General features: G+C 37.6%; 3 protein-coding genes across 5 annotated transcripts; 1 reads left to right on the forward strand and 2 right to left on the reverse strand.

Annotated features, from left to right (window-relative positions):
- The first annotated feature begins 27 nt into the window (after nt 1-27).
- LOC115634000 (venom allergen 5-like) lies at nt 28-1,643 on the forward strand. 2 transcript variants are annotated; one of them, XM_030531525.1, is made up of 5 exons: nt 28-187; nt 240-649; nt 711-818; nt 944-1,038; nt 1,087-1,643. In XM_030531525.1, the coding sequence occupies exons 1-5, from the start codon at nt 44-46 to the stop codon at nt 1,104-1,106; spliced, it is 777 nt and encodes a 258-aa protein (XP_030387385.1). In that variant the 5' UTR covers nt 28-43; the 3' UTR covers nt 1,107-1,643. The 2 variants fall into 2 exon arrangements, with proteins under 2 accessions (XP_030387385.1, XP_030387384.1); XM_030531524.1 differs by having other exon boundaries at nt 879-1,038; nt 1,087-1,641.
- A 1,533-nt stretch (nt 1,644-3,176) lies between these two features.
- LOC115627574 lies at nt 3,177-22,649 on the reverse strand. Of its 2 annotated transcripts, none has more exons than XM_030523306.1 (7): nt 22,444-22,649; nt 8,921-8,958; nt 7,255-7,796; nt 6,447-6,550; nt 4,652-5,219; nt 4,322-4,584; nt 3,177-3,636 (listed from the first exon to the last, which is right to left on the reverse strand). In XM_030523306.1, exons 3-7 carry the CDS (start codon nt 7,544-7,546, stop codon nt 3,544-3,546), a joined length of 1,320 nt encoding a protein of 439 aa, XP_030379166.1. In that variant the 5' UTR covers nt 7,547-7,796; nt 8,921-8,958; nt 22,444-22,649; the 3' UTR covers nt 3,177-3,543. The 2 variants fall into 2 exon arrangements, with proteins under 2 accessions (XP_030379166.1, XP_030379159.1); XM_030523299.1 differs by having other exon boundaries at nt 4,322-4,587.
- A 260-nt stretch (nt 22,650-22,909) lies between these two features.
- Nucleotides 22,910-23,655, reverse strand: LOC115634071. The gene is made up of 2 exons (XM_030531618.1): nt 23,571-23,655; nt 22,910-23,508 (listed from the first exon to the last, which is right to left on the reverse strand). Exons 1-2 carry the CDS (start codon nt 23,625-23,627, stop codon nt 23,005-23,007), a joined length of 561 nt encoding a protein of 186 aa, XP_030387478.1. The 5' UTR covers nt 23,628-23,655; the 3' UTR covers nt 22,910-23,004.
- Between the last annotated feature and the right edge of the window lie 2,197 nt (nt 23,656-25,852).

Consider the following 25,852-nt stretch of genomic DNA (forward strand, 5'->3'; position numbering starts at 1 on the left):
AAACAAATCTACCTAAATTGTAAGTAAAATAAATTCTGAAAGCATGATCGATTATTGGATTACACTGCTTCTGGGCCTAAGTGTGAACTTGGGATGCACCAGCGGCTACAACTACTGCTCCAATAAGAGCCATACCTGCGACAAGGCTGGCTTGAAGCATTTCATATGTCGCAAAGAAACCGAGTTCGTAAGTTCGCTCATCCAGTAGTTGAAACATTTTCCGGAACATTTCTCCTCAGAAGCCGCTCTTCAACACGGCACGATACGTGACCACCTTACCTGAAACAATGCGATTGAGACGAACCATTCTCGACTATTTTAATCGTTTTCGTGATGAGTTGGCCTCCGGTGAACTGTTGACCAATTCGAACAAGAGCTTCAAAAGTGCCGCTCGAATGCGGGCTCTGATCTGGGATGAAGAATTGGCGTATACGGCCCGAATGCACGCCTCCACCGTCTCATTCAAGCATTCCGAATGCCGCAGCGTCTCACGTTTTCCCATGACTGGCGAGTCACTGGGCTTGGTTGGTGTGAGTTCCGAGCCGAGGAAAATTGAGGATATACTGAATTTGACGTTGCGGGTCATGTTCGATGAATTTCTAGCTGTGGAGGATCCTGACAGGATTGTCGACTTCTTCGACCCATTAAGGTGAATCAGATAATTGTGCATATGGTAAATGGTATGGTAAACAAATTCCTTTTCACTCTAGCGATTATAGCGTGGCACATTTTTCCTGCATAGGAAATGATCGGCTATCTCGAGTCGGCTGTGGCATTGCCACGGCCACGAGATGTAGCAAAAACAAAAATGAGGAAGGGTAAGGGAAGCGTTTTAAGCCACTGTAACAATGTTAACAAACCCTACATATTGTCTCAAGCTATTGCCACTTTTTCACCTGTCACTATGATTATACGAACATAGCTTATTCTTACATGTACAAAGCGGGAACAGCAGCAAGTCAATGCGACGAATGGAAATCGCTTCCCAGTGCCTCGTATCCGAATTTATGCGAAAATACCGGCCAAATCTTCCCATTAGTAGGTAGAAAGCGCATAAGATATATTTACTTTTTCCTCCCATTTCAGGATCATGGCGACGAGAATAAAACTGCAAGCTAAATATAACGCACTGTATATAAATTTATATATTTTTTCTGAGTACTATTGTGTTTGCTTATTGTTTTTTATTAATAAATGAATATTCCGGTAGGCTCTGGCTGCAACTTTTTCATTAAAGAATTCCGGGGATGTTATAGAATTGGTATACTTTCTGGTTATGTAACTCATTCCGATCAAGTAGTGGGTATTTAAAGTGAATTCGGGAAGTAAAAAATCGGAACTTTCCTGATTATTTTGGATGCGTATCGCCTGTCACATCATTCAATCTTAAAAGTCTGAGTGAGTTGGCGATTAAAACTGATTGTTAATGCCACAAACGATATTATCGCATATATGTACATATGTATGTATGTATGTAGTTTATATAAGTCAAACCGACTTATTGTTCGATTACACAAACCCCAAATACTTGTATGGGAGCTATTGTTCAATACAAACGTACATACTCGTATGTACTAGTGTACTAGTATATGCTTCAGTTACCTTTGAGAGATTTTTCATGTATTTTAGATTAGTCACTTAATCATACATAAGCATACATACTACACATCATATGCACTAATAAAATCTAACGGCTAACAGACTTAGTCGTTTTGCATTTTACGTTACATAATTAGTATAAGCAGGACAATGACATTATTATCATTATTCCGAATTTTCATTTGTAGACAATAAGCCATATAGTTGAGTACACTTTTTTGTGGTTATGTGTGAGTTTATTTGCTTCGTTTACGAATGAAACCCGCTTGTTTTATAATACTAAACATTGTTTAATATTAAGAGCATTTAAGTTGCCGCTTCTAGTACTATGTATAGGGTATGTTCCAATAAGAATACTCGTACATACATATGCTTAACATCTAAAGGGGTTCATGCATTTGAAACTCCTTTGTAAGTTAATCTAAAAGGTATAGCAAATAAAGGATTGAGAAGCATGAAAACAATTCTCCGAATTCTCCATACTAGGCAAAAAATATATCAGACTAAGTTTACACGCGTTGGGCTAAGAGCAACCTGCGCTTGGTACAACAAATACAATTTCAGTTATAAAATAAAAAAATTTCATTTATAATAAAAGTTAACTTCGTTTCGCCTTTGGAGTGCTAGACTTTCAGTTTTTGCATCGATTGCTCCTTGCAGCTCAGATTCCTTGCGCACAAAAGTGCTGTTCAACTGTCCTTTACATCGAATTGCTTAAACTAAATCGTTCTACAATAAATATGTTCTATGTAGTACTCGTACAAGTTGGTATTAATGTTAATGTCGATTCTAAACTATAACTACGTTATCCTAGGGCACAGGAATGCCTCTCAGCTTGTTCAATACTAATGTACATTGTCCCATCTGCCAGCTAGTAAACACTTAAATGCTTAACTTTTAGCAACAAATTGATGCTGCTAGTTACCAGTGACTTCTTCAAATGAATTTTGTGGTATAAGCTCACATTTTCAAATTAAATCCAATATACAGTTAGATTATATACTTGTATATGTATAAAGTTAAGGATTTAGTATAGCATTGTTTAAGAGACATTTTACCAAGAGTACGTGCAGTAGCATGTTATACTCGTACATAAGTATTTGTATAGATTTATAATTTGACTCATTCTATTAGCAAATAGACATTTGTTTACTGAAGTGTAGATAATTTCCTTTGGCTGTACATGCACATGACAAAACTATATATTCAAGGATTGTTGTAAATGTTTTGTTTTGCGAAAAGGTGGGCTATCAATATTAATATTATCTCTTAAATCTGTGCACTACAGATTACAATTTACACAATTTTCACTTAGTGTGTCTGAAAGATGACGTTGTAATTCGTCATAGCCAAGAACAATTCGAATATTACTTGTGCCAATTTAAAATTCTAATAGCAAAGAGTGTTTTTACTTTTCAAAATATGTACTTCAAGACTATCAGAATTAACTCTTCAAAAATATACATACCAATTCATATGCGATATTTTTTCGTTTATAATGCACATATTAAGCCTATTTAGAACACCAAAAATATAACAAGTGTTGGTTTCGTTTTGGATTTGTGTGTATTTTTTTAAAGCCTTTTATGGCTGCACAAATTTATTTCTAAATACATATTTTTCATCTCATTAATTGTTGACTTCTTTGCTAAAGACTACGCAGTGCATGTTATCTCAAATATGAATTCAGTGCTAATTACATCTCAATTTTGTAGGTAACTAATATATTTAGATATAACACATACACAAATACTATATGTATGCTCCTATCTCGATTTCGTCTATAACTTTTTTGTTCTTGTCGCATTTGGCTTTTCTTGAATACATAAATATAGTAGTAAATGAGTTTGCAACTACATACAGACATTATATTTTTGTTCAGCAAACTTTTTTCTCCAACAGGCTATTACATATCATACTATACATACATACAACTGCTATCCTTTATAATATGTTGCAGGCGGATCCGTGCATAACCTCGCTTATAAACATGGGCGTGCCAGCTCCCAGTCCACCATCCGTTTTCTGATGTTCATTCTGTAAATGCCAAAGCCAACCCAATAAGAATAAATAAATATATTTATTTAATAAGTTTAGTCTTAACTAAACATTTATTAAACTACACAGTCACTTAGTAATTAGTAATTAGAGCACTGATTTGAATTTGTGATGCGACACATGTGGACACACAGAAAGATTATGAAAGAGCACAACATCGAGTGCTAAGGCAAATTTAAAGAATCTTTAATTAAGTTATATGTACTTTTTTATATTATACTTGTATATTTGCATGTTTTATCTTCTAACACAGTCTTCAGTTCAACTCCTCACGTGCTGCCAGTCTATAAGTCTCATTTGCTTGTCTCCGTTAGGCGCCAACTTCAAAACCCTCCAAACAACTACCTCGACTAGACTACAAAAATGGAAAAGGAGATTGTCAGCTTCTTAAAAAATGCATGGTCTATCGTAACATCCATTTGAACCAGGTTGCAGGAAAACACAGGTGTCAACTAATTATATTTTTTGATTATGAATTTTCGAATAGGAACAGGCTATAAAAATCATAAGTACGTTAATCGTTTTTATCTTCAACTTGTTTGTATAGAGACATACTATACACTTATATAGTATATATGTACGTACATACAAGTAGTATATGTCCGTCTGTATTTGATGTCAAAATAATATTGCTAGAATTATAGTTCCTGCAGTTCGTACTTACATCATCGAAGTCACAATCGAAGTAGTGGCTTTGGCAGTCCATGCAGCGACAGCTTTCAGACATTTTGCATGTAATGCCCCATTGCTTGGCCAGATCCTTGTAGATCTCTTTCGAGGTTTTGTTGCTCATTAGCTCCGGGGAGAGCAGGCTGCTGTGACAATTCTGCTGCTGACGTCGGCGTGACCGTGACGAAGAGGATGCAGACGTGCAACATGGTTCGTTGCAGGCCTGGCCATTGTTTGGCGATCCGCCACCTAAGTTTCCTGCTGAATAGGACAATATACATTTTAAAACTTTACTTTTAGGGTTCAATATATCGACCGTTCGTACCCTCGTTGTAGTTGTCATAGCTGTCCCGATTTAGCAACGGATCATAGAAGCTGGGACGCACACCGCTGCTGGTGCTCGCCTCCCCACCCTCCCCAGCATCCTCACTGCACTGAGCACACTCCGCATCTGTGCACTGCTCATTCCTACAGTCGTCATAGAGCTTGTCCTCCTCTCTGGAAGATGCCGCCATTTCAGTTTCCAACAGGAACTCGTTTACACTGACCGTGACTCGTTCGTTGCAATCGATGTCGTATTCGTTATCGCTAGGAACCTCCACTTCGGTAACACCTTCGATGATCTGCCCCTCGCCGTTATTGTTGTTGTGCTGATTACCGCCTGCGGCACCAGGGGCGGCGGTGCAGCTGTTGTAGTTCTGTTGACAGTCCGGATCGTTGCAAATGTTCGAGGCAGCGTTGTTGCCCGCGCCGGCATTTAAGGCGAGCTGCTCCAGGGCGACACTTAAATTGACGCTATGCCGCGAACTGTTTGCGGAACTGCGGCGACTATTCTGGTTGGGAGTGGCACTATCCGAGGACAATTGCCGTTGGTGTTGCGAGAGGCGCGTATTCTGCGAAAATAGAGATTCAATCAGATAAGTTGCCGCCGACGTTTCTACTTAATATATGCGTGAATATGTGTCCGAAAGCAAATGTATTTAATTTATTGCACGTATGTGTATAAGCCAAAGATGACAAAAAAAAAAAAAAAACAAAATAAAGCGACCATGTATTAGTTAAGTGTGTTATTATGGTACACAGCTTAATTGATTAGCGTATTCCTGCAATTTATTTCATTTTTCTATCTCAGTTGACGGAACGACAGTCTTAAAACCAATACTCGCAAACAAATAAAATACAATACTACTGCTCAAAACATTTTTTTTTTTTAAATACTTTTTACAATACTTTTGTTGAGTATACAAAAGATACAATTTTAATTTCATAAAATATGAATAGGTTTATTTAAATAGGTCATTGAGTTGGTTTCCTTTTTTCCCTAATTATACAAAGCATCTGAGAAAAGAATATCGAACTTTAATGTTTGATTTTTAATAAATTTCTCTAAAACCTAACCAAATCAACAAATACTGCTGTATATTTTGTATTACCTGGGCCAACAAACTCGTGTAAGTAAGCATTGCAAGAAACTGTGGGACAATCCAATTTTTATTTAATACTTCATCCTTCTCCTTTTATACCCTCTACCCGAAGGGTAAATTATCTACAATTATGTACATTCTTTATCAGCATGATGAGACAAATCGATCTAGATATGTCTGTCTCTCTGTCTGTCTGGATTAGCACCTGGACATTAAACAAACTTGGTATGAAGGCTTTCCCAGTTTCGAGATTGCGATTTATCTATTTTATTTTTTGCATTTCACCCCGTCTCTTCTTTGAATTTCGTAAATAAAACTAAGTAAGCATATTTTGTACCTAATTGTCTATCTATTTTTAAATTTAATAAAAGTCAGATCATATTAAAAGAAATTATTAGCCGAACAATATCACTGCAGTACTATACTTCGAGCTGCAGGAATTTGTTTTATTTGTTGCTCAATTGGAGCTCTTGTTTCATTCTAATTTTGTTAAGGGTGCTGATCAGCAGTGAATTCTCTTTCGGTATAATGGTAGAGTATTTTATGGTAGAGCATTTATCTTTTTCTTTGTTTGTCTTGGAATATAAATGTGATCACATTCAAAAATATATTCGTACATAATCGCAGTTTCACTTTAAGATTTTCTGTTACCATCAAGTTGCTGGCCCATTCCTACTTTTAGATATTGTTACATACCTCCTCTAGGACATGTTCGTAGGATGGGGGCGGTGTTGTGGGCAACGTGTCGGTATCTGTTGGCGATTCGTTGATGCACGGCGTGCGTCCCTGGTTTATGTATCCTGCAAGATTTAAGGTTTATTTGAATGCAGCAGTCAATCTGTGGGAATGCTATTTGTGTTGTCATTAGGATTAGCACTAAGTTTATTTAAGTTTTTGGTGATGAGTATATTTTTGTTGATGTATTTCTCTTTGTGATAGGAAATCAGGCATGCACGCTCCGAGCTATGAAATACATCATCGTAAGTGAGTAAATATTTGAGCAATCCGCACAATGTGCATTATGCATTATGGTGTTTATAAAAAGAGGGCTGACAACGCAGCCAATATCGAAGTTATGTACGGTAATAATAATTGTGAAAGAAGAATAGGAAAATATAATATCACAGATAGACGAGAGACAAACGAGCAAGCAACATTTGTCTAATTGCCAATAGAGCTGCAATTGGAACTAATGAGCTTCTAATTGTGCAGTCATGCATTAAAGTAAACTAAATTGAAGCACGGATTAATTAGCTAAATACCACACTCTCATACGCACATCCACATGCAGAAGAGACAAGAGCAACGCGAGCTGTGCTGCGCCTGCAACTTCACGTGCATGCCTAAAAGTATGCAGCAGAGGCCACACATTAATCAACCGCCATGTCTACGTGTGCCTTGTCACATTGTGTGTGTGTGTGTGTGTGTGTGTGTGTGTGCGTGAGTGCTCGTGTCTGTGTGCGTATGTTTATGGTAAATTCAAAATTCTACGGCCTATTCTTACCCAAACGCAAACTGTTGCTATTCATTGCTGTTTTGTTTGGTAGGAGCAGCTTCCGTTCGCTCGCATTGTTGCCCATCGAACCGAGACTGTTGCAATCTGTGGAATCAATGGTTGAGCTGCTGGCTCCCATGGCCACACCCGCCTGCTGCTGTAGTTGCTTCTGCTGCTGTTGTTGCTGCTGTTCCTGATGCTGTGCGCCGAGTAGGGCCTCATTCACCTGCGGATCCGGATCATGTTCTTGCGATGTACTGCGCGAGCTACCCATGCGGAATTTGAGTTTGAACGGCGCCATTTCAATGGCACTGCTCCTTTTCACGCTTAATCTACCGTCTTCGCTCGTTGGTTTTCAGCGTGTATTCCAGTATCCAAAATTTTACAGTTACAGAGGTTTTGTAGTTTTGTATTTCGTGTCGTTCCTTGCGCGCGCTGGCTTAATTAGCGCTTGTGGGTGGCGCTATCTTGCCTTCTTTTTGTGGGTGTCTTGTTAATTTTAATGAGCACCTGGCGTCATTGCACTTCTCATATCACATTTACTTAGTGCGCTGTTAAGTTAGACAGTGTGACAAAAGATAGAATTGAAGAGAGAGAAAGATAGAGAGAGAACCGTAGGCAGAGAGCAAAGGTAGAAAGACACATTACATTTACAGTTTGTGATAGATGGATACTTTTTATACTTGTATATATTACCGAGCAAAAAAATTACCGACTAAATTATGGTGTATTATTTTTGGGTGCTTTGTTTTGTGTGTATATTCGTGTGTCTATTAATATTTGAATTGCTTTTCGAAAAATATCCGTTCTTAGAGTATGCATCGCCATATTCTTATTGTAGTTGCACGAAATTATATTGAGAATGTTGTTACTAAGTGTTTAGTTACTTTTAAATTTACTCTAGCATGCAAAGTTGTGATTTGTGTGTTTGTATTTTTGTCTAAATATGCACCACATACATAAATATATACAGACACATGTATGCAGTGGACGCTCGCAAATGTTACAGATAAATTGCAAGTCAATAATTATTGATAAATTATTAAGCAAAACAAAACAAATTTCAATAATGGTCTGTCACAATAGTATAGAACACAATTAATTTTATTGTGGTCTTATATGGCTTTAAGTAAATTGAATATTATTGTCATATGTTTATTATGAATAAATCGTTTATGACATGATTAGTATTTCGATTTCATTCTCCTACGAATATAAAAAACCACTTGTCTTTGATCTTTTCCTTCGTCAATTAATCGATGTCTTATCACAACAGTTAAATTTGTGCATCTATTGGTTGAGTTTTTATTATTTTAGGAATTTCCATGGCTAGATAACTCTGTTAAAGTCTTTAAACCATTAGTATTGTATAATTGTCAGTTCGTGTCAATTCGTTTGTCATTTATTAATTTACGTAAATATGGATTTTTGATTAGGCAGACCGAAAAATTTTGCGCTAACGTTTTATTTTATTTTAAAACTAAATCCAATTCGTATAAGTTGACTTGCATCGAAATGCTAAAATAATTTGAAAATTTCCTCAATCGAATTTAGTTTTCACATCCAAATGGTAAATTTCATAGCACGACCACCGCACACATATGTACATACACACATATGCGCGTTCGTGTATTTATGTGTTTGAATGAAATGTAATTAAAATTTCACAATTTACCTGATAAATCGTCGTGACACAACTCCTCTGCCTGCCACCTGCAAATAAATACAAAAGCAATTATTGCCACTGCACATGTATACAAAGGTGTGTGTTCATGTATGCTTAATGTATTTTAATTGTGGCGTATGCGTAATTTTTCTGCCGTTCCCAATTCTGGTGCATACTTTTGCGGGCTGTCGCTACAAATGAAATGATTGATGCCAGCAATGGGCATATACGAACACATATATACGTACAAATAAACAAATTGACAGCCAACAAGCACAAATTTGCGGTTACTTTTCATTCGCCTGTCGGTAAGGTACTGATCCACCCACACACACACCCACCCACACACACACACACGTGTGCCTCACGTTGGCTATTATGTTGAAGGCGAAGTGGCACGTGCGTCGCATCATGGCTCATCACTCATACGCCATGTATTATGCACAATAGCGACGAGTACGTAACAGCGTATGCGATTATTAGTTTGAAGCATTTGGCTTCATTGTCGATGTGGCGTTTCGCGCTTTGCATAACTTTTACTTGTATAGTATGAACGTCAAGTGATTAAGCGTGTAAATGTAAATGCATAATGGCCGAATCACTCATACGATAATAATAGCAACAGCAACATCTACACGAGTAACAACACTTATGGCCATACTGTTTATAGTTTTCAGCGCGCAAAAGTTGTAACGAATTTAGGCATGTTCTTAGCCTGTCCGCCCATCTCATTGTTATGCAGATTGGTTTGCCTTACGCCTCGACAGAGCCCACAAAACACTTTACGCCTATGTTGACATGCTTTACGCTTTGCTACCTGTGTGCGCTGAGGCTGTGTTGTTATTATGCTTATTGCCTTCGTGTCAACGTTTTGTGGGCCCCAAAAACCTCATTACACTTGCGGTTGCTAGTAAATCGGGATATGCCTTTTTCACGAGTGCTTGACGCTAAAACACCGAGAAAAATACTACAATTTTAAGTTCATGTTTGGAAAAAAACGATTACAATAGCAACCGTCTCCCTGCACATTTCAGTGAATTCTCAAAATGTTCATTGACAGTTTTTAAAAATTAAAATAACTGATTGACTCTGATGTTAAAAAATGACAAGCTTATTTAATGCTTGTATGTTAAGAAATTACGTTTTTAAATTCTTATAAAGAAAACGACAAACCAGCAATTCAATGTATTCCTGATCTCGAGCCTGGCAAACGGAATCTGCGTATTAATAATTTTATGAACCTATTCAAAAATCTGCAGAGCAGTTTGTACAAAATACTTATACCTTTGTTCAATGAAGTGGAAGAACCCTTACATCTTTTTGGAATTTAAAGGCAGTCTCTCACTAACACCTAGACTTTTATTTGTGCAAACTATTCAAGGTCCATTTTTAAATGTATTTTAAATTTTATTTTGAATAAATAATAAATCAGATATTTCAATTATATTTATATATTCATTTAAATATTCATTTAAATACAAGTTTTATTTTTACAGTGCACTTCTTGGATACGAGCGTGTGTATGTGTGTGCACGTGTGCCAAATTGAGTCACCATTAGTTAAATATATGTATGTTTGAGACAGGATTGTTTCACTTTACTCTGAAGTGCCTATCGTTTGACTGACATAGATGTCTTTGTTTAGTCTTTATAATGATATTGTAAATCGGCAGAAGTAATTGTGGCTTTTTACCCTTACTCGAACACAAAAATTCAGAAAGGTAATGCTATGAATACTATATTTCGTATATATATATTTAATCTTTATTAACAACTGGTATCAACAGACAATGAATTCTAATTGGTATTGACTTGGCTAACAGATTTGCCGGGGGCCTCTACAAACTCAGTTAACCATGCGAAAAAGGCCTTAATTTGAACACACATCCATATTCAGATATGAACATGCAAATACAATAGAGTTATAGATGTGTTATGCTCTTCTGATTGTCCCTGTTGTATGTATTGTTGATTGGATGCATGCAAATTATGGCTATGTGGAATCAGAATTTGTTTGCGCTCAGATGCATATGTGTGGGGTTTATCATATACACGAATGGCATGTGAACGCCCAGGCACTTGTATTTGTATATCTTTATGCTCTATGCTGTTTGTGGCGCGTGTTCAGGAAGCAGACATGCACACTTACATACACACACTCACACAAAAGGCAAATAACAATTTCCTTTGGCATTGTTTGCCCAATTGATACTCCCACGCACAGCACGAGCCAGTCTCAGGCTCAGACCCACTCTCAGATTCCGTAAAATGGCACTGCAGATCTATGGCTGCCTTATCGCGTTTAAAAGCGACACTGACGACGACCGAGGCACGTGTATGCAGTTGCCTTTGCCTTTATTTGAACCCCGTATTTTATTTGACTAGAAGCACGCAAGCTGGTCATTTTTTAGCAGAACAAATAATAGTAAAAGGGCACTTAGGACTTGTACAAACGTATCAGGGAATCCTTGGAAATTCACGAAAGGATTCAGGAGAATCGACTGCTCTTGCTGATCAAGAAAATATACACTTTATGGGGTCTTCCACGACTTTTTTAACTTTGGAGAAACATAATACTTTTATACCTGTACCTGAGAGGTACAAAATTGTATTAAAACAACAGATGTTATTTCACTTTTTATATTTCTTCGTTTTGTTTAATTAAGTAGAAATAAATTTAATAAATTTAAATAGGAATTGTATTAATGCGAGTCTATGCGTGTCTGCTGGCAGAACTTGGGGAGATAATATATTTAAATATAACTTCGTTTATACGACATACATATATACTCGTATAAGCACTACCCAGAAGTTATAGTCTACTTGGATTAATTAACTCCAATAATACGGAGTTATGGAGAATCTTTATAACTCGCATGTGTGAGCAAAATTTGTTGCATCTAGCTCTTATACTAGACTCTGGGATCTAAATTGACTCGTCTTGTCATGCTGATTACGAATACATATATGTATATATTTTGTGAGTTCTGCCACAACTTCTTCTGCATTATTCACTTTGTGTAAACCTAATATACTAATATGAATATGCCTCTCAGGTACAGAGTAAAACAAACAGTTGTAAACTAGGCCTGTTAGGTCTATAATGTCTCTGACCACATATGGCTGTGATTCAGGGGATAGCTAGCCAAATGGCAAATAAAATTCCCCCCAAAGGGTCGGAGGCATTAGTAGACGTTATTGTATAGTTTTTTCTTAGGTTTTCTTATCTTTTAAGTTGAAATTATAACGTTGTGTTATTAAATATCTTTATTTTATAATATTATATCATAATATAAATCATAGTTTTCGTATATGTATCGACAGCACTATTTGTTGATTTTCTAAATAAATAAATAAATAAATAAATAAATGATATTGAAGGTCTAGGAGATGGAGGTAGAAAATATTGTTTAAAGTATGCAAATTAATTTTCGGCTATTCACACAAAGTTAAAGCCTTTTAAAAATGGGCTGATAAATATTTAGCATTCATCTGCTATATTCTATCGTTGTGTGCCTTTCAAGAACTATCGATGAGAATAATTTGTTGGTTTTTTCATGCACACAAGCCAAATTTCGTGAATTTCTATTGGGCTGTCCTTGAGATTGCACCGTTCAAGCAACAGTTGGTTAGTCCTACAGACTTGCTCTCATATACGAATTGTATGTATGGAGATGTGTGTGTCGTATGCGACTAGTATATCTGGCAAACATTGTGCATTTCTTATACGCCCACATGCAAACGCCAAGAGCGACAGGCATACATTTTTTATGAGCGCGAACTGAAACCCAAAGAAATCAGTCAAAGTGTCACACGACAAAGGACGACATACGAGCAGTTCAGGCTATAAGCCAGCGAGGCACCAGCCCCTGCCATCAACTCATCCCAGTAGCAGTAGTAGCCCTCCCTTGCTTGGGCCTGGGTCTGGGCTTGGCCCAAAGATGATTTATGTGCAAAAATTGCTTTAAAATTTAAACTAAAATGCCTGAAACTTTTCCAATGCGCTTTGAGGCTGAAACATAAATGACAAAAATAAGAGCACCAACAACAGTGATGGCAACGACAAGTGTAAAACAATTTCACATTGTCATTAATTTCACAACAGCAGACAGCTAGCGAAATTTATTATAGCATTGGGATTAAAAGGACTCGCAGATTTACGGCCATCCAGCAAATTGTTTTTATGTGTTTCCTGTGTGTTTGTTTTGTATGTGTTTGTGTGTGTGTGTGTGTGTGTGTGTGTGTGTGTGTGTGTGTGTGTGTGTGTGTGTGTGTGTGTATGTGTGTGTGTGTGTGTGCGTGGGAGCAACTATGGAAGCATTGGGTTAAAATCAATTGAGTCATTAGAAAACTTTACACTTGGCCATGGATATAAATATAATTCGAAGGTAAACACAATACCGATTCGCTTCATCGCAAAATTAAAACTGGCTGCTAACAGAGGATTCGCAATTGCTAAAAATATAACGCTGATGACCCAGTTTTGCGGGCTAAGAAGACCATTTTTTGTGCATCTGACATCCCACTTATGACATACATACGAATACGCTACTAAATAAAATATATACTAGCATATACTCGTATTTATTTGAGAAGCGAATGCCTGCTGTTTTATATTTTTGTACAACAGCCCAGGGCCATGTCAAAAACAATGGGATTTCATGGCGTGCACTGACATTTCATATGTAATGCATTGGTCCTAGCCCCCATCCCCCGCCCCCCCCCCCCTCCCTTCCAGGACAGGCCCTACACCCCACCCTCATGCTGTGCGTTTGTGCAAATGCCACAGAGGGTTTTTAACAACAAATAAATATAAAAACACAATAATTGTCATCAGCAAATCAGGAACTCCTAGTGTGTTGAGAGTTTACTGAAAACAAACCGCATTGCTTAAGGCCATCCTTCGAATTGGAAAAAACCAACAATAATAGTAAGTGAAGCGCTCAAATCGTTTACTGATATCTTAGTTTGAAATAATTTAAACATAGCATTAAAGAAATGTTGATCTGGCTGGCAACAATTTTTGCGATTTTTGTACCCTATACCCAAAGCGTAAAAGGGTATGCTAGTTTAGTGCAGAAGTATGTAACACACAGAGGAAGGCATTGCAGACCCCACAAAGTATATATATATTCCTGATCAACAATACAGGACAAGTCAAGCCATGTTCGTCTGTCCGTCCGTCTGTCCGTTTGTCCGTTCGTCCGTATTAACGCAAGAATCTCGGAAAGTATAAGAGCTAGCCAAATTGGATTTTCCTATACCGAACAATGTACGAGTTCGAGCTTATTTTCCTTTTTCCCCCACTCTCCCACATTAAGTCGTTTTCCATTTTCTTGGAATAGGATCATGAATTGGAATTTGATCATGATCGTGATCATGAGTACGCATGTCAAGTTTCATCATGTTAGGCCAATAATGAAGAAATTTATAGCCATTTATGTAATCTCTGCCCGCGACTGTTGTTGTGGTATTGAATATTTTTTAGTTAATTGAATTAATTTAATACAGGGTATTCACGAGTTGAGCCCACTCGACTCTAGCATTTCTTTCTGGTGTTTATATGTGCAAGGACAGAATTAGGCTTAGCAAACCACATTTATTTTATAATACACATTTGTATTTATTAACTTAACTTGTAGCTTGATGTACAAGCAAATGGTCTTGGGCCTTTAGTTGAAAAATTGTTAATTGTGTATATTTCTACAATACAGAAAGAATCAATTTTATTTAATTCGATGAAAATAAACAAATAGAAAACTAACTAACTTTGTTTATATCGACCACGAACCTAAGATTAATTCAAAGAAAGAAAACTTGGCGGTACCACAATGATTAATAAAGTTTCCATTCGAATCATTATACAAAAAAGACTTATTTACTTGATAAATATAGAACTAAAAATCTGCTTTACGATGAAAAACCAAGGTCTGATCATTTTATTTCAAGAATAGTGGCCAAAAACAGATATGTCTTTAAATGGAAATGGCTTTACTTGTATTGTGTTTTAAAATACTTGTATGCACCATAATGATCTAAATACTTTTGCAATTTCTTGAACAGATAGACGGTACCTTTACAACAAACATTTTTAAATATTTTTTGTCACCACTCATGAATATTGTAACTAATAATTAGAAATTAGAAAACGTAGCCCATTTTAATAAGCTCAGGTATGCCAGTCAGATAGCTTCAGTTATAAGGCAAAATTTTTCAAGTTACATAAAATCACTTAATCCTACATATTTCAAGTTTTTTAATACGGTTTTTCTAAAAATAGGATTATTTGAAGTACAAATTTATGAAATCAGCTTGTGTCGAACATATGGAACGCATGTGAAGGTTGAAATATAGTTTTTAAATTTATGGATTATTAATATTTGAATCAATATTTTAAAGCCGAGCTATAGTATAATATGTTTTAGCAGATATTTTTTTCTTCAACAATATTAATTGCAGGTCAGAATTTAATAAGCGATTACTGTTCTCAGAGCTCAAATTGACTTTTGCAGCTCCTTCTGCCTTGCATTGAAAATCATTTACCGCATCATTTCATTTGAATCCTATCAAACTTCAAATGTAATATCCCTACATGCATATTCAGCCTTGCGCCCTTTGTGGCAGAGTCCTGCCCTCGGGTTCGTCAAAAGGCTTAAAGAAACATTTCATACTCGAACATGCAGCACATTGGAAAAAGTTTTAAGCCTTTGCGCCATATTGTCTCTGGCTGATTGAAATTGTTATTTTATGCCCAAAGTGAATTGCAATATTCATCAACATTATCCGCTTACATAAAATGCCGTATGACTAATAAGTTTTTGGATACTTGCGGGCAGGTACATTTGTGTGAATATATATAAATATGTATAAAATGTACTTAGTATAGCACAAATGGAGATATATAGTATATATATATGTGTGTGTGTAGAAATGGTGCATTTTCCAAAGACATGAGCCTTGCATTTAAAATGTACTTGAAGCACAAGCTTGGGTAATAAAATTGAAAGACGTTTGCCAATAAAAATCTCAAATTGCTGATAATCCATAAAGATGATGACAAATGAAATGGATTATATTCGTATAGCAATGGTTGTTATGTTGAGTGTACTCGAGTTGCTTTTAGCTCAAGGCATGCGCCTAAAAGTACGAGTATACGTGTATATGTGAGACATAATTATGCCATGCACGACTGACAAGGCATCAAAGGTGGGCTACTAATTAAAGGTTGTCATAATGCCGCCCACTACCTACTCTCTCTGGCAGCGACGACGCGTCGTACCTTTCAGTGCGTTCGATAACTAAGTGAGTGAAGAAGGAAGGAGGGTAAGAGTGGTACTCGTTACGGAGAGAGTAGTGAACGAGTGTAGGGCAATTATACAAAGTGGAATTTAATTGCTTGTCCTTCCCAGCCGCGCAATCGAGGAAGGGAAGCAATGGCGTCGCCATCAATATGGCGGACAAGCTTGACCCCTGCTGTCCAAGCATCAGCAATTAGTTGGAATAGAAGTCAGAAATGCCGTCCGTTTGGTAAACAAACAACCGACAATGGCATTGGCAGTGGCAATGTTGTTGCTGAATTAGATGACGATGAACGAACAAGTGGCATGTAGCATGTGGCATGTGGCGCATTTTTTCGTGCTCATCCCATCCAAGCAAACGCACACACGCACATTTATATATATATATATGTATATATATATATATATATATATATATATATATATATATATATATATATATATATGTAAAGTGGCATCCTTGTGCCATTATCATCAGTTGGCACCCCCGATCAGGCGAAGGTGTAATTAAGAAGAAGTCGTGGGATAGTCGTTTTTCAACAGTCGTAAGCAGCAGTCGTGGCATTCAGTCGTCAGTAGTAAAGTTGTACAGCAGTCACTAAAGTTGGTCAGAAGTTGCAAAAGTCGGCGTCTAAACATATTTTTAAGTCTTATGTTATTATATAATACTATTCTTATTGTTTGTCAAATACTCGATATACTTTATTAAACGATTTATAAACCTAATAAATCTTACATGGGGGCTCAACCGTGTCGAGCAGCCGGACAAATATTCAGAACAGTTCAAAGTTTTTAAGTGAAGCATTCATAAAAAATGATTCTTACATAAGGGCTCAGCCGCATAAATTTTCATACGCAGTCAGTTGAAATAATACATCTAAAAGTTGCAGTGCTTAAAAATGATACGCTCAAGCAGAAAAAATAAAAATGGCGCACCAAGCAAGAAAAATCTGTTGCCGGTGGCGCGCATGGAAAATGGAAAGACATCACAAAGTGTAGACGATCTCGATCTAACGTTTGAAATGGTAGAGGAAAGCAGAGCAGTGGTAAATGATGAACAAAGTGTAAATCATACGTGCGAAAAAGAGATAAATATATACAAGTGCGAACAAGGCACAACGGCAGGAATAAAAGAAAAAGGTGCGAACGTCGAACTACATGATAATTGCGCAGTTGAAAATACCGAGAAAAGAATGTATTCTGAGGAGACACACACATGTATACAAAACCACGATTTGTCAATTTTAATTAAAATGCTGAGTGAAAAGAACGATTCTAACCCAAACAAGAACAGTGTGTCGGTGGAAAGCTTTGCAAAAGTAGTCCCTGATTTCGATGGCATAGCTATACCAGTTAAGCAGTGGGTAAATAATTTCGACGAAAACGCCGAGGCATACGAATTAAGTGAAAAACAAAAGTATGTGAATGCAAGAAATAAAATGGTTGGCACGGCCAAATTATTTGTGGAAACTATTACTGTATCAAATTATGAAATGTTATGTGCAGCCTTAATAGAAGAATTTGATAAACAGCTGAGCAGTGCCGAAGTACATAAAATGTTGCAAAAGCGGAAAAAGCGTGTGTCGGAAAATTTTCATGATTATGTGCTCCAGATGCGAAAAATAGCATCACTTGGACAAGTTGAAGATCAGTCGGTTATAAATTATATAGTTGATGGCTTAGACGTGCGTGACGATCTAAAATTTCCGTTGTACAGTGCGCCCACGTACAAAGAACTTCGAAGTCGGTATGAGCTTACTGAATTAGTGGCAAAGAGCAGTTCGTATAACAAACGTCGCGAAAACGTTGATAAAGTAGGAGACAAACAACAACAACAGCAGCATTGCTACAATTGCGGTTCAACAGAACATAAGCGGGCAGAATGTAAACGAGAAACAAAATGTTTTAAGTGTAACGGTGTCGGTCACATAGCGAAGCAGTGCGTGGCAAGCAAACAAAGCGTTAACATTGTATTAAAGGAAAATCGCGTTAAAGAAATAAAAATCGGGAAAGCAGTTGTATCGTGTTTGATTGACACTGGCGCGGATGTTTCACTTATGCGAAAACAAAAATATGAAAACATTTTCGGTGACCAAAAGTTGCAAAAGAATTTTACTAAACTGTTTGGCTTAGGCAATATTGCCACTGTCGTGTTGGGTGAATTTACAGAAACAGTTGAGGTCGATGGTTTTGTGACAAATCATACATTTCTTGTTGTACCAGATGCAAGTCTAAAAGTTGAAATAATTGTTGGCTATGACTTTTTACAGAAGTTTACTGTCACACTAAATTCCAACGGTTACACGTTCGTACAGGCGCAAACAAAAGCTGATGATGAGCAGTCTGAGTTGAATGTTTTTAACGTGGTAAGTCCAGCAAGCGAGATCGATTTAAATGTTGAATCCCAGTATGCCGAACCAGTCAAACAAATGATCGCCAATTACAAGCCGGTGGACAATGCAGTAGAATGCCCAATAAAAATGACCATCATACCGAATGTTCCAAGCATCGCTTTTCGCGAAAGTCCAAGCCGATTGTCTACAACAGAACGTGAATTTGTACGAAAACAGGTGGATGAATGGCTTCACTGTGGCATTATCAGAGAGTCGTCGTCAAACGTTGCAAGCAAGGTGGTGTTGGCCAAAAAGAAAGATAGGACCTACCGATTATGTGTGGACTATCGTAAGCTGAATACCCTCGTACTTAAGGATAGGTTCCCAGTACCAGTTGTCGAAGAAGTACTCGAGAAGATGCAAAATGCGAAATATTTTACTGTTATGGATTTGCGAAATGGCTTTTTTCATGTGCAGGTAGAGGAGCAAAGTCGAAAGTATACAGCGTTTGTTACCAAGGAAGGGTTGTATGAATTTAATAGGGCACCCTTTGGATTTTGCAACTCCCCAGCAGTGTTCGTACGATACGTTAATTACATATTTCAAACATTGATTAACAAAGGCATAATGGAGATGTATGTTGACGACATAGTTATTTTCGGAGATTCAGCTGGTCAATGTTTGGAAAATATGCGAATTGTACTGAAGCAGGCAGAAATGTATGGGCTTGATATAAAATGGGCCAAGTGTCAGTTCTTAAAGAAGAAAATAAATTTTCTGGGTCATGAAGTAGAAAACGGACGTGTTTGGCCAGGTCAAGAAAAGGTAAAAGCTGTGAAGAATTTTCCTCTTCCCAAAAACATACGGGGAGTACAGGCCTTTCTTGGACTAACGGGGTATTTTCGAAAGTTCGTTAAAGATTATGCATTACTAGCCAGACCGTTGACACAATTGTTGAGAAAAGAAGCCGAATTCAAAATTGAAGGGTTACATGTACAGGCGATAGAACAATTAAAGAATGCTTTGACGAATGAACCAGTATTGAAGATATTTATGCAGAATGCGGCAACACAGTTACATGTTGATGCGTCAAAAGATGGGTTTGGTGCTACTCTTCTCCAGCAGCATGATGGCAAGTGGCATCCTATTCTGTACTGGAGTAAAAAAACGACACCTCAAGAAGAAAAGTTGCATAGCTATTTTTTGGAAGTGAAAGCAGCATATTTAGCAACAAAAAAGCTACGACATTATTTAATGGGCATTGAATTTGTTCTCGTTACTGATTGCGCAGCGTTTAAGATGACATCAACGAAAAAAGAAATTCCCAGAGAAGTAGTGCAGTGGTTAATGTATCTGCAAGATTTTACGTATACCATAGAACATCGCGCTGGTATAAGGATGAAGCATGTCGACAGCCTCAGTCGATTCCCAGTCATGATCGTAAGCACAGAAGTTCAGGCACAATTTTTAAAGGCCCAACGCAAAGATGAAACCTTAGTTGCAGTTGCAGAAATTTTAAAACTGAAACCATACGCAAACTACAAGGTCAGAAATCAGCTGATTTATAAACAAGTAGATGGTATTGATTTGCTAGCCGTACCGAAATGCATGGAAAAAGAAGTTATCAGGAATGCTCATAACTTTGGTCATATGGGTGTGAAGAAAACCATGCATCACATTCAGCAGGACTATTTTATAGCACACTTAGAGAAAAAAGTTGTGGAATTTATCGCGAATTGCATTGAGTGTATAACACATAACAGAAAGCTGGGTAAACAAGATGATTTTTTGCATTGTATCGACAAAGAAGATCAGCCGCTGAGTACACTCCATGTAGATCATTTGGGATCATTGGACCTGACTGCAAAGAAGTACAAATACATATTCGCTGCTGTTGACGGGTTTTCAAAATACACATGGTTGTATCCAACAAAGTCTACCGATGCGCAAGAAGTTGTTAAACATATCAGCTCGTGGGTAGCTATCTTTGGGAATCCACGGCGTATTATCAGCGACAAAGGAGCAGCATTTATATCGAAGCAGTTTAAAGATTTTTGTGAGGAACACAAAATAGAGCACATCGAGACTACTACAGGGATCCCAAGAGGAAATGGGCAGATAGAGAGAGTCAACCGAGTTATTCTGTCTGTTTTGTCAAAAATGTCTGCAGCCGAGCCGTCAAAATGGTATAAATATACATCACAGGTGCAACGATCTATTAATACACATGTCCACTCATCTACGAAGTACACTCCGTTTGAAATTATGTTCGGCGTCAAAATGCGTAATGAATCTGATCTGGAAGTGGTGAAAATTCTTCAGGACGAGCTACTGGAAGGCTTGCAGGATGAACGCAACCAAATCAGAGCTGATGCCAGAGTACAGATTGAAAAAGCTCAAAGTTGCTACAAGAAGAATTTTGACAAAAAGCGACGTAAGCATAGTGGTTACCAATTAGCAGACTTAGTAGCCATTAAAGTAACACAGTTTGTAAATGGTAAAAAGCTGGCTCCGAAATATATCGGGCCATACGAGGTTACCAAAATAAAACGTAATGGAAGGTTCGACGTGAAGAAAGTTGCAGAGTTCCAGGGTCCGAATCAGACTTCAACTTGTACTGATTCTATGAAACTGTGGCGTTACATGGGTCAAGACGAAGACGATGAAGCTGGAGAATCATCTGAGACAGATGATGAGCAGGATGGCCGAGTGTAAAGTGGCATCCTTGTGCCATTATCATCAGTTGGCACCCCCGATCAGGCGAAGGTGTAATTAAGAAGAAGTCGTGGGATAGTCGTTTTTCAACAGTCGTAAGCAGCAGTCGTGGCATTCAGTCGTCAGTAGTAAAGTTGTACAGCAGTCACTAAAGTTGGTCAGAAGTTGCAAAAGTCGGCGTCTAAACATATTTTTAAGTCTTATGTTATTATATAATACTATTCTTATTGTTTGTCAAATACTCGATATACTTTATTAAACGATTTATAAACCTAATAAATCTTACATATATATATATATATATATATATATATATATATATATGTATGTACATATGTAAATATATTAACATAGATATGTATCTTCATTCATTCCCACCCACATTCACATTCACATCGATATCCAGGCACGGGGTCAGAGACAGACGCCTCATGATGATGAAATGTTTGTGTGGTGGCATCATCATCATCAGCAGCAGCAGCAGCGTTAGGATGATCAGCATACGCCAAGAGTGCGCATATCAAATGGAAATGAATCCGACGCAGTTACACAAATCGCACAAACGGACAGACAGACAGACAGACAGACAAACAAACAACATGGCGCATAATGCAAGTGACACCGCACCCACAACCACACAAATACATTTATACACATAGTTCCCATACATACATATGTACAAGTAAGTATATACATATGTACCTAGGTACATATATAGTATATATCCATTTACAGTTACAGTAACAGCCACACTCACCATCACACTAACATTGACATTCACTGGAGCCACCAACTCTTGAATTGGTTGTCCTCTGGACGCTCGGCATTGAGGAAAACTGATACCTAATTGAGTAAACAGACAAAGCGTTGGGTGCGGACACAGTCACGGACATGGACTCGGACACGGACACTGGCACTGGCACGGGCTGGGACTCGGTCTTGAGCATTAATAAGCCGTGGGTGCAGAGCTGTCAAAGTTTCGACGCGCACTTCATATTCCTTATTCTTTGTCCATTCTGTGTCGGCTGCTATTGTTGAACTTTTTTGAAAGCGGCGGCATGAAAAATCGAAAACACATTTGGGTGCCACCCCCTTAGAACCCATCGCACAACCTTGAGTTGCGCGTCGCGACGCGTTACGATGCGATGTGAATGCAATTGCTTTGGCAGTTCTTTGAAATTACTTACCACCTTGGCTGGGCTCAGTGGAGCCCCGACATATTTTCTTTAAGCACAACTCAGTTTTTAGCTCGGTTTAGGCCGATAATATTTAAAATATTTGAGAACTGTCGCCGATAGCTGTAGTTTTTCTTTCCACGGTATGTATGTAGTTTTCTGCCAATTAGTATTTGCCTTTTACGTCTTACATTTTTCACTTATAAGGCGCATGCACTGGGCCTTCCTGCCGCAGACTGTGCTAAGTTTTGTGATGAAACGAGCTTTTATTATCCTGTCGCCATAAACTTTTGCAGCACTAGAAACAGCCCGCAGCTTTCGGTGTTTGGAGAAAGCTCGGCGCCTGCGCTCTGACACTTTCCGGCATTTGTTGGCCATTGTTTTGCCCCGTTTAGTGCTTGGCACACGCAATCCTTGTGCTCTTCGCTTTGCCAGGATTTTCGCGTGGGCGCCCCCGCCCAAAAGGAAAAATAGCGCGCGCTTTCAAAGACCTTTATGCGTGCTAGAACTATTTAACAATTAACTCTGCTAGTACAATGTGCAATATGCAATTCGTAGTTCGCAGCTGGAGATCTAGCTTTGCCGATCCTCAATCTTCACCACCACTATGAGTCCACCAACATTTTTTCCACCACTCCAGAATGTAATTATGGCCTTGACAATGCCACGCGGCACCTGCTGCGGCCAATCCTCGGTATTAAAGAGCACATTTTTGATGTAGTAAGTGCCCTCAGGTATGGGACATGTGTCCTCATCCACAATGGGGAAATTGGTTGTTTCGCCCTGTTTTAACGAGGGCTGCACAAATTGTACATAGAACTTCTTGAAACACTCGCATATGCTAGTTTGCGGCACATCCATGACCATGCGTTTGAAATCGCCATCGCCATTGGGGCTGGAGTATAGCTCAACCGAAACTTTGAAGTCGTCATTGCTCATATCGCCCAGAAAAGTAAATGAACCATTTAGCGCACGTTCGCGTCCTATCGTCTTCAAGCTGTCGAAGCGCACAAGTGTGTCCGATTCGCCATCGAAAGGCTCCAGTTTTTCATTGCTCACCACATAGGATTGCTCGCACTGAAAACGCAAAAAGAAAATGAGTTCGCATTGTAAAGGCGATGCGAAAATTATAGCAATACCGCCATTTGGTGCAGCAACTCCACCAAGACAAACAGCAATACCCAAGCGCACTTCATATCGAATATTGATATAGTCGCGTGCAACTTTCGATGCACTAGTCACTCGAAATCTCAACTGGCATGCATATTTATAGAATGCTCCGAACACGTATGGCTATAATGTTAGAATGCACGCAATACTCTTGTTACAAATATATTGTGTCTGATCTATATCTAATATATGTTTTACAATAACAACAAGGTTGATATCCAGGTATCTACATTGTGTAGGGCACTGTAATAAATTGTATGTAAAACTCTCCCAATCCTCATTTCCAATTTCGCAGCTTGAAATATTGAGATTTTCGCGTGAAAAACTATGTAAGTACAATCAACTCACAGCCCCAAACGATAATAGCTAGAAAGCTAACATTTTCAGTCAAGTTGTCTTTTATGGTAATTACGAATATATTGTGTCTGATCTATATCTAATATATGTTTTACAATAACAACAAGGTTGATGATAATGTACATAAAATATAATATACACTAAAACTACTTCCAATAAACTCACAACCCAAACGGTAAGGCTGACATTTTCAGTCAAGTTATCTGTTATTGTAATAAGCAAAACGAAAAGAATCACACAAAACTCCATACTCGTTTTTTTTTTTTAATTTTCTTGGGGTCTGTATTATTGGGATTTCTTCTTTTATTTTCAATTAAAAAGTTTGTGTTATAAATTTTAAACGATCGATTTAAAACTAAGAGCTCTTTGAACATAACTAGATCCACATCTTGGCTTTCAAGATAAAACAAATAACAATTTTAACAAAATAAATACCGATTTCAAACTATTCCAACACAAATGAATATGCACTGAAAAGAAAAAGGAGCGATACGAGTCACTTAATTACGAACCGTTTCAGATTCTTTTCTACTTCTATATCTACACGGTCCTTCTTACGATAATTCCTTATGTTTCCGTATCACCTTTTGCTAGATTATGTCTCAGCACAGTGTCGTATCAAAGTTCATTTGTTTGGTTTAGTTAGGTATCTGTGTTTTTGTCGTTTAAAGGATATTTACACAGTAGTACAGGGTTGTAGTAGTAGGGTAGTATTGGGTTTATTTAGGTATTGGTACTTTTCTTGTTTCAAAGCTGCACTTATTGTCACAGTATATTGTCGTATAAAAGTTACTTCGCAAATGGGTTTAATTGGGTGATGCAATTCTGTCACAGTAGGTCCTCACAACTCATTATCGTTCGTATATAATTTAATTTGTAAAAAGCATTTCCTTGGCTGACACCGACTCCAAAAATAAACAAATTTGTACCTACATTGTTATAGTAGAATAATCAATTATTTTTTTACTTTTCATCAATTATTTTTTTAATTTGTGTTGGAATAGTTTGAAGTCGGTATTTATTTTGTTAAAAGTATTGTTTTTTATACCCTGTACGCAAAGGGTATATTAGTTTTGTGCGAGTGTACATGGAACACACAGAAGGAGGCGTGGCAGACCCCACAAAGTATATATATTCTTGATCAGGATGACAAGCCGAGTCGATATAGCCATGTCCGTCTGTCCGTCTAACCGTCTGTCTGTCTGTCTGTCTGTCTGTCTGTATGAACGCAAGGATCTCAGAAAGTATAAGAGCTAGAATAACCAAACTTGGTATCTAGATTCTCCTGAGTAAGGACGAGTTTGTTCATTTTTAGTGAATCTGATAGTGGTCTGACACTAACTAATTTTTAGGAATATGGGTAGACCTACTAAACGTTCCGCTCCACGACGATACGGTAGGTTTTTTTTTTGATTAACAGTTGATTTAAATTTGCAATCTGTCCTAACGGACAATCAGCAAATTATACTGGAGGAACATTGGCATTATGATTTTGTATTATGTGTGGCTTTGTGAATACGGTAGGTGACACAAATATCCGAATAGCCTATAAAAGATTCGGCCGAGTATCGTTAATTGAAGAGTTCCCATAATCAGAACCTAACCAAACTCTCATCAAACTATCCTTGAAGTACATCCTTTCTATTAAAAAAAAGAATCATCGAAATCGGTTGGCGTGATATTGAGTTATTCGTCCATTCGTCGTACACATACTTAATGGAAATTTACGACTTACTTGTATATGATTTTCTCATGGATGCCACTTTCAGAACTGGACTAAATTGAATTGGAACCATTAGAGAAGCACTAGCTTTCAATTAACAAAAAAGTCATCAAAATGGGATCACCTAGTCGAATGTTTGAACATACAAAAAAAAAAAACGAATTAATAACC

This window comes from Scaptodrosophila lebanonensis, unplaced genomic scaffold (genome assembly GCF_003285725.1).
Source record: "Scaptodrosophila lebanonensis strain 11010-0011.00,11010-0021.00 unplaced genomic scaffold, SlebRS2 tig00000001-arrow-pilon, whole genome shotgun sequence".
NCBI lineage: Eukaryota > Metazoa > Arthropoda > Insecta > Diptera > Drosophilidae > Scaptodrosophila > Scaptodrosophila lebanonensis.